At 38.7% G+C, this 15,365-nt stretch overlaps 1 protein-coding gene across 3 annotated transcripts in view; it reads right to left on the minus strand.

The window, feature by feature from the left end:
- The window catches only part of phf14 (PHD finger protein 14), a 71,552-nt gene extending 56,859 nt beyond the window's left edge, over positions 1–14,693 (minus strand). For all 3 annotated transcript variants that reach the window (XM_042506374.1, XM_042506373.1, XM_042506375.1), the window contains exons 1-5: positions 14,618–14,693; positions 12,141–12,251; positions 10,315–11,069; positions 8,078–8,210; positions 356–515 (exon numbers count right to left, since the gene is read on the minus strand). In XM_042506374.1, the coding sequence (XP_042362308.1) occupies positions 356–515; positions 8,078–8,210; positions 10,315–11,069; positions 12,141–12,251; position 14,618 (1,160 nt within the window). In that variant the 5' untranslated portion in view covers positions 14,619–14,693. The remainder of the gene's footprint in view (positions 1–355; positions 516–8,077; positions 8,211–10,314; positions 11,070–12,140; positions 12,252–14,617) is intronic.
- Positions 14,694–15,365: the final 672 nt, after the last annotated feature.

Raw genomic sequence — 15,365 nt, forward strand, 5'->3', positions numbered from 1 at the left:
AGTGAAGTAGTAAATTCGGGTGCAGCCTGGCTGAGGAGCACTATCAGCGATAACGTGGCTGAAGTCTCCACGCTTCACATAACACACTCTTTTCTCTCACTCCTTTTCTTCCTCTATCTCTTCTCTTCCTTCCATCCTCTTCTCTCATTCCTATGCCAGTTCTCTCTCTCCTCCTTAATCCAACTTCCTTTTCTCTCCACTACTGAATATATGTACAGTTTAAATTGAACATATATTGCCTTCAGCATTTCAACCAGCTAAGGTCATTGGGCATTATTTGTTTCTGAACATGTTCCACTCGTCGCCTCTTGTAAATGGCAGCTGAGCACTGGGTCAATGTGTTACTGTATCCCACCTCCCGGCGTCCGTCTCTTTGAAGATCCCATCCTGGTTGGGGCACAGCTCGCAGCTGGGAGCCACTCCATTTTTACAGGCGTCACAGAACCACGGCTCTGTCGAGTTCTCTGAGGCAGAGCTCATGATCGAGTCGCTCTCGCCGTCCACGCCATAACATCCTGGGAACACAGGAAAGGATTGCCGATACAGCAATATTAATTATATTGCTCATTAAAGATAACATCAATCCACGTCACTGCCTCTCATAATGGGCTGTGGCGTGACCATCACGGTTTCTCACTGGCCTCTCAGAAGAAGAGGAAATACAGGCCAATCAGCAGATATTTTATGGCTTTCAGCTAAGAACCCTTGAAAAACCTCATAATCTAATTTTTAGCTGTCTGAAAAAATAACTTGGTATTTACTATTTATCTATTCTGCAATGTTTAGTACTTCCAATGATGGTTAATCCCTTTTGAAAATAATATTTCAATCATTCCGTTTAGGCTGCAGCATTTAAATGTAATTTGTAGTAATTACATGGCAACACCAATGATTACCAACTTATTCCTCCTGGATAGTATTACACCTCTCATGGGACCTAAAAGAGATTAGATTTGAATAAGAATGGCCAAATATAGAGCAGCTGAGGTCAAGGTATCCTGAGTTTCGGTCTCTAGAATGGGTTGAGCTCCAACAACACTGTATCCTACATTTCCCATAAAGCAACTTGATGGCATATTTTTATTCATCCCTTACTGCCTGGTAAACTCTGTATAGTCTCATGCTCAAACAGAGATAATCTGATGACATCACTATAAAATAAAATATACTATGAATTTTTCAGAGCCACATATAACTCTTTTTGCAGGCTAAGTAGTGGTGTTTGTGATGAGTAAACTGATTTTGATATAAAAAAATAAAATTTAAGTGGAGAGGTTTATTTACAGTAAATATGTGGTTACCATTTACAACTCCTAAAGTTGTCAATACACTATTTCTAATTTCTATACAATACCTTGTAAAAACAATTATTTTTTGGATTCTTTGATGCTTTTGACCTGCATTAAAAGACAGAAATAAGGCTATAACATGACAACAACTTATTTTTTCTTGGTTAGTAGCACATAACAGCAGAGGGACTGTAGTAAACATTAACAACTGTTAACATTAATGAAAACAATATCCTTTCTGAAGTAGTGCACATGTTCAAAGGCCAATTAAAGGCAATTAAGTGAAAGTTAAAAAAACAACACAATCCCATGTCACAAATTTTCAACCAGAGCAAATGAGACGAGTGATGAGAATACAGAAATGTGAGTGAGTGAGAGGAGGTGGGGGGGCAGTAGGTCAAAAATACAGTAGCAACAGGGTGTAAATGAAGTGGCTAAACTGTAATGGATGTTTTGCACAATCAATTTGGTTAATAATTTTATCGTTTATGCTCTCTTCCAATTATGTTAACCTTCAGGCTAACAACCTCTTTGTTCGTCTTTCTTGCCCCACCAGTCTACTTTTTAGCAACATGGCCACATTCCAGATCTAAGCTCTCAGAAATGAACATGATGTACAAAGATATTCAGAACAGAAATGATGGACAAATCTACAAAAATGTGCACTAGGTTTTACTAAACTTAAATTCAGAGAGTAATATCAAAGTGCTTATGCAAGATATAATGGACAAACCCATGTCATTGGGTATGTAGTGAGTTCATTATTTGACACAGACAGAAACTATTACCATTCAACTGCAGTTTTTTTCTCTTTGTGGAAATCATACATATACAAGAAATATTCTGCAGTCTTGAGTGATGTCATTCTCCAGCTGAATGACATAATCCATCAATCTTCCCAACTGAATAGGGTGGGATGAGTGCATGGAATTGCCTTTTGTTCAGCTATAGAATTGTTTTGCCCTTCGCTGCCAAGAGAAGTAACAACACAAAGCAACAAGAGGGGAAAAAATGTCTCCAATGGCCATACTTCTACCTTTGTGTTTAAAAGCAGAAAGACATAACTGAAACCAATCAGCAACAGAATACATACTAGCATCGTTACACTGCATGACCTGAATACAACTGACTTACAGTGAAGGACAAAATTCATCAATGTCCATATGTTTTAATCTATGTATAGTGCATGTAAGCCTGTAGTTTGCTATTGAAATACTCAGAGAACCAAGAAGCAGTAAAAAATAGATCTGGTCTGCTCTGGTCCAAAGCTGTCAATCTACTGTGACACTGCAATGCCACAAATTGAACATTTGATAAAAAAAAATGTAGCCCCAGAGAAGCAAGAAGAAGCCGAACGAAAGAATTTTAATGTTGTCCTCTTAATTTTCTGAGGTTGCCTAAACAATTACTTGGCTTATGTGGTTTCTATGGCAGCTATTACACCAGACAGACGTGCTCGTCACTACCAATGAGGGCAGCAATCAGGACTCTGCCTCCGTTGGGGAGATAACACTCTAACTCCTAATTCAGTCAACCAGCCTTCGGGCTTTTTGAGCAATGGGAAAGACTCACAAATCAAAAGCTCAATGTTCTGCATGCCCGTCACTGTGTGCCACACTGGGGAGTCGGGCGCCCATCGAAAGCAAACACTGGGGCAGATGGAGTTGTTTATTCAGCTCTACACTTTGTTTGATGGGTCCATGTCCTTTCTGATTGCGAGACCATTTGCTGTGTGTCATGGTGAATCACTAATTTTTAACTCTGCTCTTCAGAGGCTGTCGGGTGCATCCTCTGCTTTTACAGGCCACTGGTTTCTTCTTGAGATCAACTCAAAGGCAGGATACACCATCACGCTACTGATTATTCCAACGGGGCGATTAAGTCACAGCTGGAATTCGTCATGACCTTCAAAACAAAAGATTTACTTAGAATCTAACTACCCACAGTGTGAAGATAACCACCGCCTATTTTTACCTTCATTTTTCTCTACAGCATGTGGCAAGGACAGGGGACTAAGTCCTGCTAGCTCCAATATAGCTCCACTCAATGTTTATTTACTTAAAGAAAGGTATTACTGAAATACCTTTGGCAACAGTTGGGCGCTTCATCTTCACTGATTGGGCTTTGAACCGTGGAACTGGGGGTGGTGAACGACCACCATGCTGGTTTAACCGACTTATGGCTGAACCGTGGCACAAATCTTCGGTGTTCCTTTTGAACTGAGATACAAAGCTCAGACTGTTAAGCCACGGGTTGCTGGCTAATATGAGCTAAGCTGACAAAAAGTGATGACTACAGGATATCTTCATAATCCCTGAAGGAAAGATTATCCTTGTCAGAAATGACGAGCTTGGCAGGAAAAAAAGACGGGGCAAGGTAGAGTTGACTGAACCAAGAGAACTACTTTCAACTGTATTGAGATTTAATAGAAATAAGTGTTTGCTTGCCTGTAACAAAAGCTAACTGACTAGGTGTGGATGCATCCAGCAGTATGAAATAATGTGTGTATGAAGACATAGAATAAAGGTAAGAGGGTATGAGGTAATGCAGCACAATAACAATCATCACATTTTGCCTCAGTCATTATTATTGCAGCCTATGTTATTACACTTGTGGCATCAATTTATCAGCTACTGGGTATATCAGTTGCACAATCAGGGCTTATGCCTGGTATAAAGGTAGGTTGGTCATAACTTCCCATTCTATCAAACCATAAAACGTTTACCGGAGGCACCTTCTAGACTTAAGCCTTCTTCTTGGGTGTACATCGTACGCCTAAAGTCAAAATCTAGACCAGCAACTCTGAAAGTATTAAGAGACAGACTAACATGCTATTTTTTGTCTTTCCATGGGATTTCTTGAGAACCAAAAAAATACAGAATAATGTCAGATTTCCTTTTCTAGGTATTAATAAGTTAGCAGCATAAATTAATTGAGCACATTTGGGGCAATCATTACCTTAACAGTACAATGAACTTACATTTGAGTGTAAAATTCAACATTACTTCCACATCCCTGAATATGAAAACGATGGCAGCTTGACGGCAAGGTATTATTAACATTTACCTTTTCTAGTAACCTATCCTTGATAAGAGAAATCTGTTGCCCTTTAATGACAAAATAAGGGGCCTGGATGTACAGACTGCTGAATAAAACAAGATGTGACAAAAGGGCCTTCTTTGGCATTTACAGTCAAGGCAATAAGAAAAAGCAAAGGAAGAACTTTGGGTATGGTAATGATGTCTGTATGACTGGCGAGAGTCTGATAATCAAAAGGCAGGCTGGTAGGAACAGGACTGCTCTATCTGCTCTGTGTAGATGCTTGCTTTGTGGACTTCTGCTTATTCCAACTTTTGATCTCTTTCCCAGGTCTTGTGTGCCTACCTTTCATGTCAGTCTCTCTTCTCATCTGAGAGGGAGTGATGGTGTCCGGACAGTGGTGTGAACGCAAGAACAAAGAGAAGCAGTGATGTCGAGCAGCAAGACTGACTCGTATGAGTTTCAGATACTGACAGCTCATCTCTCATCTCTGCCTCAAAGTCCTTCCTTGTTTGACCTTGTTTCAACCTTGAACAAGACACTTTGTGATCTCTAAAATGAGCTAACATGTTATGAGTACACCTTTAGTGCAGAGGTGCATGATATTATCTCTAGCATCAGGACTATCCCTTATCCAGTTCACAAGTATTCCAAAAAGAAAAGAAAGCTGTAAATATCCTCTTTCTATACCCTTAATGCACACAGAACCTTATTCTGACCTGTAAAGAGAGATGATTTTCTTTGAAAACATAGACTTGTCTATTTTTATATACTCCTAGAAAAACAGAGCCAATGCCACCATATGCATTCATTAGCTGGTCATTCGTTCTTCTAAGAGAGTGCAGAGATCGTAAATTAACAGAATCCTTCTTAAATACATTTTATCTTTCACTTCTTGCAACTTATTCCTCTTGGATCGTTCTTGCTCTTTGTCCAGACTGACTCTTCCAGGAGCGATTGCCCCTGACAACACAGCTTTCAGGTCACGGGGTAAACAAACCCCGTCCACCAAACTAATGTGGCGATTATGGGATCTATTCCTACATGTTGACATGACTGGTGACATTCTAATTAATTTGCAGAGTTATTGAAAATTGAATAAATTTTCAGGCCACAGCGCCAGTGACAGCCGTGGCCGGAGGCATTGTGATATTGGTTTGTCTGTCGTCCATTCCATCCTTGTGAACAGGATAATAAAGGTATGCCTTAAGGGATTTTCTTCAAATTTGCTACAAACACCAACTTGGACTCAAGCATGAACTGATTAGACTATGGTAGTGAAGGGTCAAAGGTCAAGGTTACAGTGACCTCATGTCCATCTCATTCTTGTGAAATGATATTTCAGGAATTCCTTGAAGGAATTTCTTGAAATGCGACACAAATGTTCATTTGGATTTAAATATAATCTGATTAGAATTTGGTGGTCAGAGGTCAAAGGCAAAAGGTCATTGTAATCTCACAAAACATGTTTTGGCCGTAAATGAAAAATTCATACCCTTCTTATGACAATTATGACATTTCACACAAATATCTATTACGAGAGAATTATAAAGGGATGACATCATACTTTTGAAAAAAACCTTTTTTAGCCATTATTTAATGTAGCTACCTACCACAGCTGCCCACTTTGAAACTGTGGTGACTATATACTGTAAAGATTCTGTGCTGCCAGATTTAAGGTGTGTGTGATCCAAATTAGAGAATTTGTAGCTTCCTTAGAGCGACATCCATATTTGAAACACTGTCTACTGTCTTGGCTAAATATGAGTCTGGATGGACATGAATGTAAACTGTAACTTGATGGCTGGTAAAGGCGTACAACTCTGAGGCAGAAATTCCAGTTTTTAAATCTAGCCATTAGCCATTACACATAGAGTGCAAAATTTAGCAGGTGAGTGTAGCAAATCTACCATTTGCATATTTGACCCCTGTTTGGCTAGTAGATAGTAATTAAAGTAAAGTAATAGTAATTTTTTACCGAAGGGACATGAACAGAAATCCTTGAGATAAAGTTCTGCCCTGTAATCTCAAAGATAAAATCATATCTCATGACAAAATATATCTGAGCTATTACATTAAACTTTCAAACCACAACAGTCTATCTATTATGAGCACAAGTATACAGGAACTCAAAACCAATTGCTTGACTTCAGTTCCATATTTTACTGCCCCAGACCATTTATGTCCTTGGAGAGTAAGATAGGAACTGGCCGCAAGTGCTGCCACTGCCTCCTCTCTCTCAAGCCTCTACTGCAGACCACTTAGTCTCCCTTCTGTGTCTTTTCAGGGAGATTAAACATGTCTCAGAGGAAGAAAATATCAACCAACCAAACGAACAAGATAAATTTAAGACCTGCTCCTAATATCTTGTGCCTGCCTTTGGAGAATCAGTGATTAGAATGGCTCCTACCCTACAGTGTGTGTGTGTGTGTGTGTGTGTGTGTGTGTGTGTGCAGGCACATCATAAGAGAGTGTCTGAGATAATCTAACAAGTCCTGCTTGTACCTCAAAGGTGTTCGCTGCTTCAAGGCTTAACCCTGATACAGTTCAGCCAATCACAGTGACTGTGTCAGTGCAAGCTGTGAATTTGTGTAATGTTATGAGTGTTATGTAAAGGTTTACATAGCTTGTGAAAGGCATCTGAATGCAGCACACCTGAACTGATGTCAATCCAGGTTTCAAAGGGTTAAAGGGGACCCTATATTGTCTTTTAAATGTTTGTTTGCTCCAACCAAAAGTCCAAAACCCAAAGAAATTGCGATTTACAAAATTAAGAAAAACAGCAAATCTTTACATTTAAGAGGCTGGAGACAGTGAATGTGTGGCATTTTTGTTTGATTAAGGACTTAATTAAGTTTTATCAAATAATGTTCTGTCAAGTGACTAATCGATTAATCGTTTCTGTTAAATAAATATTATTATTAAAATTGAACAAACCAATGGCACATGCTGCACTGACAGGTAGAGGAGCTATATAGCTATATGATCGTTTTCTATCAATATTACAAAAGGGTAGCTCTTCTGAGTCTGCCTTGCTTTTTCTAATGCTTATAAGCGAGGAAAGGGGAAATAAATTAATAAATTAAGTGATTTAAAATTACTGGTGTCACATCAATCAATCTCGCATGGCCAGCCGTTACTATGGATTGTCTGGGACGGCACCGATGCAAAAGGGATGATTCACAGAACTATTGATCTTGTTTCTAAGCAGTCTCAGTCACTCAGCACATAAAGCTGAACCAGGAGGTTTATCGCCTCCTCAACCTTTCTAGTTTCTAGTGTATTAATACAACACAGGATCCTACACGCTGCTACTGAATAAACCCACAAAGAAAATCAATTTCACGTTACCGGATAATATTGACATTTCCCATTTTTATTTAAACATGACATAGTATGAATATCTATACACAATGCATCACATGTGCTGCATGTAGGATCTCCTGAGACACCTTTTTGCCTTTTTTCAGATGTATTATGTTGTTTTTTTGCTTTACAAATATGATTGCATAATTGAATTTAAATTATTTGTTGACAACCCTACTGACAGGCCACCTTTGGTAAAGTCCTTCCACCATGACTGTACATGCAGAAAAGTTCACATTTAAGTTGTTTTTAGTACGTTTATTAGGCTTGGTATCATAACATTTCTAAGGAGTACCATTTTATGAGGCAGTCACGGCAAATGGGTATTTGGCTCTGCATATATTTAATCACTTATATATTACACTAACTCTGCAGCAGCTTACCTTCGTGCACAGTCACGCCACAATTGTCACACTGGATGATCTCATCTGCGTCCTCGCTGTTGTCTCCCAGACAGACGCAGCAGATGAGGATGTGCTGAGTGCTCCAGGCCTGGGACCGGTCCAGCAGGGCATCCTGGGTAATCAGGAAATAGAAAGACAGTTAAGCCACTTATCAACGTCCACTCTCTCTGATCTGACCACAGATCCAGTAACTGACAGTAAATCCTACATACAATGCTCATGGAGGCTGTGCTAAGTCGATTACAACAAAGACAGAAATTCTCCTGGAATCACTCTGATACTATCTAAAACTCTTATTGGATTATAGGGTGACTTTGTGATGTATATTGTTGTTTGGTATTCTGTAGTGCTGTACAAAGTAGCCAATGTGCAGGCCTAATACCTATTTCATCTGCAGTGGTTTACATAACTGGTACAAGATGGAAGACTGGATTTGCTTCGGTGCTCAGTAGCTCAATAGTATAGCAGTTCTCTCATTGAGCCTTTTGACAATTTGCATATGGTAGAGACCACAAGAAGTTTGTCCACAAAAAAAACATAAAACTAACACAATCAAGTTCAGGCGCTATGATATCAGAGAATAAATAAACAAGACTAAGAATCTGATCAAGCACTCAATGCAAACTTTTGTTACTTGACAACTTAAACAACTAAATTTTGAAAAATGTTTCTGGATTGAATTTCTGTTAATTTCACTGACTTTCCAAAACCTGTCTTCTCACAACCTCAAGAGGTTTTTCATTTGCTGCTTTGGTTTTGTTGTAAAAACATTGTTTCCCAGTCTCAAAATGACTAAACAGGCTGGGTGAACAAGGCTATAAAGACATAGCTCAACATTTTTGGAAATGCTTTTTCAGTTTCATGCAAAGTTTTAGATGAAAAGATAGATATCAAGTTTTATCAAGCACGGTGCCAAAGCAAGGCTTATAAAGACTAGCAGCAGGACGAAGCAGCAAAACTGGCTCTGTCCATAGTTAAAAAATAGTCAGACTATGCTCACTTATTATCAAAATACATTCTGTTTGTTTTATCTGTACATAAACAGAACTGTAAAAACAAAAATGGGAGTTAAAAGAAAGTTACAAGCTAGAGCTAAGTATTTGGTGAACATCAGCCAAGAACAATGGCTGTAGTTTATCCAAATGTATTGTCCAAACTGTTTTGTCCAAATGTATTGTTCAGGTTTTTATTACTGAAAGAAAGAAAAAAAACTTTTAAACTGAGTGAAATTCTCCTTCAGCCTAAAAGCCTAATTCTTGATTTATGCTTGAGGTATCTGTGAGGGTCACTATCATACTGATCTTTATTTCACAAAAATTCAACACTGATCCTTTTTCTTTGTTGCTTTCCCAACCACTGTTAATGACTGATGGGGAGGGCTTTTTTTTCAGTTTCTGAAGGAGGAGGAGAATGACAGAAAAAGATTGAAAACCACTGTGTAAGGCAGTTGCAATTTACAGACTCAGCAAATAGCCTCCCACAATTTCTCCATCTGTGGTGTGGCATCCAAAATGTTCCCTGACATTACACAAGCAATCGATAATCACAATAGCCGACTTTTGTCTAGCAAATATTCAGTTAATTGAAAAATTGTTGCAGCTCTAATAAGGAGAGATTAGCTAGAAATTTAAAGTGTACTGCATTGAAAGTCTTTAGCTGTTTTTATGTCGTGTCCTTTTACTGGAGCTGTGTCCCTTACACGTGGAGATACCTAAAAGCTTCAAATTTCGCAGTGGGGTATTTACTGATATAATTTATGTCATAGAACAAAACGTGTCAAAAAAGTCTCTTAAGCTTGTGTTAACCACAGACCTTATTTCAGGCGTCAAACCAAAAACCCATTTAAAAACCCACCAATTTTGAGATGAGGGAACCTGGAGCGCAAAAATGCTAACTCATTTCCACGTTTTAGGACTTAAAGAAAATGATATAGATACGAGTTGCAACAAATGTGTTAATGCAGACAAACAGAAGACGGCATTCTGACCGGTTCATGCACAAATGGGGTATTGTTATGAAACCAAAAACTACAAAATGCTAATTTCATTCGTTTGGGTATCAAATCTAAAAAAAAAAAAAAAGCACAAGAGGTCTGAATGTTGTAGCAAATGATTAAAAAAAATAAATAAACAAACACATAACATGTCATTTCATTTTAGCTGGACTTGAGGTCTGAGACTTTATGTAAGGACTTGTGACACTAGAGTGGCGCTCACCTCGTTGCCCTTTCCCTGGGACATGCTGTCATTAGTCAGCTCTTCATCAAAAGTGTTGGTGCCCTTAGCTTTCTTCTTCGGCTTTTTTGCTTCTTTTTCACTGTCACTGCTACTGTTGTTGTTGTTGTCATCACCATCCTCCTTGTCATCGTCATCATCATCATCATCGTCATCGTCGTCGTCGTCGTCATCGTTATCGTCGTCGTCGTCGTCATCATCGTCACTAGCGCTGCCACCCTCCTCTTCCTCTGTCCCTCCTTTTTGAGCAGCTGCTTTGCCTTTCTTCTTCCCTGCTGTGGGTCTCCAGTCATTATCATCCTCGCTGTCGTAGTCGTCCATCTCGTTCAGCTCCTCCATAGTGGTAAAGTCTAGCAGGGGGCGGTTCCTGCGGAAATTCCATTTCTTGGGCTCGGCCTGAGACTCCTCAGTGTTCACACTGCCAGGCCCTGGCATTGAGGCAGATTCAGTGCCAGCTGCTGCAGCGGGCTCAGGCTCAGGCTCTGATGTCTTCTTGCTCTTGCGTCTGCCTTTGGGTGGGGAGACGGCGGGGGTGTCTTTGGTGGAGCTGTCCGAGGAAGGCTGCTGTTTGGTCTTCTCATCATCTTCCGTTAAGTTGTCCTCAGCAGCCAGGTCTTTGGCCTCCTCTTCATCTATGCCATCGTCTGCAGAACCAGCGTTGTCTGAGTCACTTTCTGAACCTGCAGCGCTCGCTTTAGACCCTTCCTCATCACTGCCATTGCCTGTGCCATCTGAACCTATCACAACCGAAACAATAACAACAGAATCAAAAGAGTGAACAGCAAGGAAATTCTGCAAGGCCGGGTCACAGCTCCAGTAAAAGGATGGTGTGTTTTCTGACTTGTGTAAATATTTGGTCAAAACTGTAATAACCACATTGTGCAGATTATCTGTTTCAGTGTTGTATTTTGATAATCTGTGATAAAATTCATTAATTAAAAAGTGTGCTACTGTTTTCACCATAGACTTTATATAAAGACGGACAACACACTCTGCAGTATATGCAAAGAAAGTGTCAGCAGGGTAGGAACTTTTACTTTGTAAAAATTCAGTGAGCTATTTTTATTTTATTCATTTTTTATTATTGTTTTTAACTTGACCTCATAAAAAAAAAAGTTACTGGGAACTTGCTGTATATGAAGTAGGAAGTTTTTTGTTACTTTAAGGCATGGTTAAAGGCATTTAAACAAAGTTATGTGTTGGAGTTTGTTATATTCCAAATTTTTAATTTTGACAGAAAGATTTTCATTTTTATTGTAAATGCATATGAGCTCCAAATATCAGTTAATGGTCTCATTAACTATTATTATATGTATCGGTATCGACCCTGAAAAAACAACATCAGCCAACCCCTAGTCCTAAATGTATTAACGACTACTAAAAATACTTTGTTCTTCATTTAAAGTAGGGCCAAGTGATATATTCAATATATTCAAATATCAATTAATGTGCGATACAGCAGATGCCCATATTGTCATATACAAGTTTTCACTGTTTCTGCTGTTTGGCTTACTTCTTTGGTCATTTGTTTATTTATTTTATGAAATACTTGATAGTTTTAGGTCTTAATACCTCAAAAAAACCTTACATCCATAGTGAGGCCATAACTTACATAGGTCATAGGCTGATATTGATTTGTTTAAAGAAGTCACATCAAGGTAGGCAAACTTTTTTCCATACATACTGGGGATTGTACACATGAAAGCCTAAGCATCCTACGACTCCTACATTTTGTAATCTTTCTTGAAAGGTTTAATCAGGATGTGAATTTACATAATGGCTCTAGACACTGCAAATATTGGGCTTACCTGAGGCATCTCCCACTTCAAAGTCACTGTCATCTGAGCTGTCATAATCCAAGGCATCTAAGAGAGAGGCAGCAAGGGGCTTTACCTGCCTGCGCTTCAAACTGCGGTCCACTACAACAAAGAGAAACAAAGAGTGAGCTGTGACGTCCATACAGCAGCAAAACACACTTGGATTTAGGACTGCAGTGAGCAGCAGTGCAAAAATACAAAAAAAGTACCTATTCAAAGTAGGTAAAGAGACAAATCTTGTCTCTACCATGTAAAACCTGCTATTTTGAGTTTCCCAAAGTATACTACTTCCACAAATTATAAGGAGAGATAACTTTAATGCACGCGAAGGATAACAATGACTTGAAATAAACTGTCAAAGGAGATTTAATCAAAATAATACAAAATTTGTCATAAACTGCTTTATCAAAACCTGATATGTTCAAATTTAGACTGAAAGCATCAGATTTGGGCTGAGGTTGGCCAGCATGTTTTATGATGGTTCCTTTTCCAGTTTTTGTTACCTTGTTAGGATTATGTCTTTGTGAAACTATATATTTATCATATTAGCAGAACAATAAGTGCATCCTATCAGACATTTATTTTCTATGGCGGCTCAAGGATATTGTGGAGGGTAACCTAGCTGAACTCAGTTTCAAAATTTTGCAATTTTAAAACACCATCCTTAAAAAGTAGACAATGGTGTGCAACTCTTCCAATCTAGTGCCAATCTAGTGGCATATGCACAACTCAGGATTTACGATGGTTGCAAAGGGCTAACAAAGGTCACAGGTTTCGATTTTTAGCTCAGTGCTCAATTTGACCCACTGATGGCCTCCCCATAACTCTAATTAGATGTATCATGTGTGATCGGGCTGTGTCAGGCTGTATGTGCATGATCTGGCCATATTGTGCTTTAATTATAGTCCCCACTTCACTTAATGACACACAGAAATAGTGGACAAGTAATTTCTGTTTTGCCAGTTTTCTCATAAGGTGACTGCTGCAATGGAATCATGTTTATATTCAATAATTCACCAGAGAATAATGATCATTGTAAGAAGGATGTTTTAAGTGTTACTGAGTAGAAGAAGATTGCTTTCTTCATTGTGCAAAACACAGTTGCTGAACAATCTCTACCAACATCAGAAAATAGTAGGAGAAAACACAAGCCGCAGCATAACACTCAAAGCGGCATACCACTGACAATTTAGAATATGATACGAACATGTTGGTGGAGAGCAGTATCTACCAGTTGAACACAAGTGGCAGACATGCTATTTAAAAGTGTCCCAGAGCAGGCACATACCACAATCAGAAGTGGCAAATCAATGTATGCCAGTGGGAGGTAATATGTGCCACTGGAACAGCAGCAGTATATTAATAGTGAATAGTGTCATACCGCTTAGAATCCATTAACTTAAAAATGTGGCATGGCATCAGCCACATTTTGATATCAGCATTAGGTTTACCATTAAAAAGAGTGCTGCCAAACCCTCCTTGTCAATAAAATAGCACACAGCATTGTGAACTGCACTATATGGATCTAGGTCCTGTGTTGGGATTGCAGAATAAAATCCTATCTGTAAAGATTTTTCTCATAAAGCAACTCATGTACAGCTTTTCTGCTTGATCGAGAAGGTCAACCGAGGTAACTAATGCTTTGCTGAGTCAAACAGCTCTCTTTACATGACTCTGTTTCGGATTTGAGGGAGTTTCAATACCCACGACTGATGTTTGTTGACATTTTGCAGACAATTACAAAGACCGCTGTGACTAAATTAAGTAGCGTCAACAATAACGCGAAACACAAACTTAAACTGATGCAGTCCAACTCCTTCATTAGACAACTCTGGCACTGACAAATATGAGATGAGTGAACGCTCCCCATGTGCACATTACGTTTGCTGTTAGCAAACAGTTAGCAAACAAAGTGCACCGCTGCGTCGCTGCCGAAAAACTACAAAATGCTGAAGAAAAGTCGAGCACTTTCGACCAGTAGTTAATCATACAGATTATCTTTCAACTATCGAGTTTCGGTGTGCACAGTAATCCCGTCCAACAACGTCACTGACACATTTATTGCAGTTGTCTCGCAACCTCTCATCCATGTCTACCAAGCGAAGTAGCTATATGTGGCTAGCATTAGCTGTAGTCATTCACGACATTGTTATGCAAATTCTTAAATACGCTTCACACAGGTAACACTATGAGTGAAGCATTAAAGGGTAAGAATCCGGTTAGACTGACAATAACAGACCAAGCATGGTGCCGAACTGCATATAAAACAAATTAGCGTTAGCACTGTTAGCAACACAAAGTGCTAGCTAGCACAAAGCATAGCTTCATGGGCTAGCTTACCCGGCTAGCTGATAATTAGCAGTTCAAAATAGCAAATAACGTTGTTTTACCGGAGTGCTAGCAAAACCAACGTAACAGAATCGTGCTAAATATCAGAGGAATATTACAACGTGGAAAGCAGCACTCACTCTGTATTTCGTATTTACTATAAGGAACAAGGCAGGTCTCCTGTTAGCAGCATGTTATGTGGACAATGGAAAACACAGCTGTGACGTGGAGACGACTGGATGTTGTTGCCATGGGGACAGGTGAGAAGGACGATATAGGATGTTTACATTAAAGAGAAATTGATTAAAAAAATAGAATTCAAATTATGTTTTCTTTAATGATTGAATTTATTTGATAAATTTGTAAATTGATATTAATACACATTTCTATTTTTGAAATCACGTATGTAAAGCATACGCGTTTAAAGACACCTCACTCTCTTTTAAAACATTGCAAATGCTACTATGAGAAATGAAAAAAAACGAAACAAAACAGTTTTCGTTACAGTTTTTTAGTTTGGCATTGATATTCTGGATTGTAAAATACAGCCATTGATAAATTAAAAGTTCAGTGCTTATGATTAATGGGGATATATAGGCATATAATGAATATAATATAATCGGTGTTGGGGAGTAACTAGTTATAAGTAACTATTTAATTAGATAACCAAACAGTTACCGTGAAAAAATATGATTAAATTACATTTACTAATCAGACTGTTGGTGATTACAAAGGGATTGCATATGCAAAAAAGGTAAAAGGTTTATACATTAATGAAAACATTAATTGTGTTGTGTTCATGTATGACAAATTTGAGAGTAACATCCATGCACTTATGTTTTTAGGTATGTTCAGCTTTATTGCCCTGTTTAACACATTTCCTAGAAA

This window comes from Plectropomus leopardus, chromosome 18 (assembly GCF_008729295.1).
Source record: "Plectropomus leopardus isolate mb chromosome 18, YSFRI_Pleo_2.0, whole genome shotgun sequence".
NCBI classification, from domain to species: domain Eukaryota; kingdom Metazoa; phylum Chordata; class Actinopteri; order Perciformes; family Serranidae; genus Plectropomus; species Plectropomus leopardus.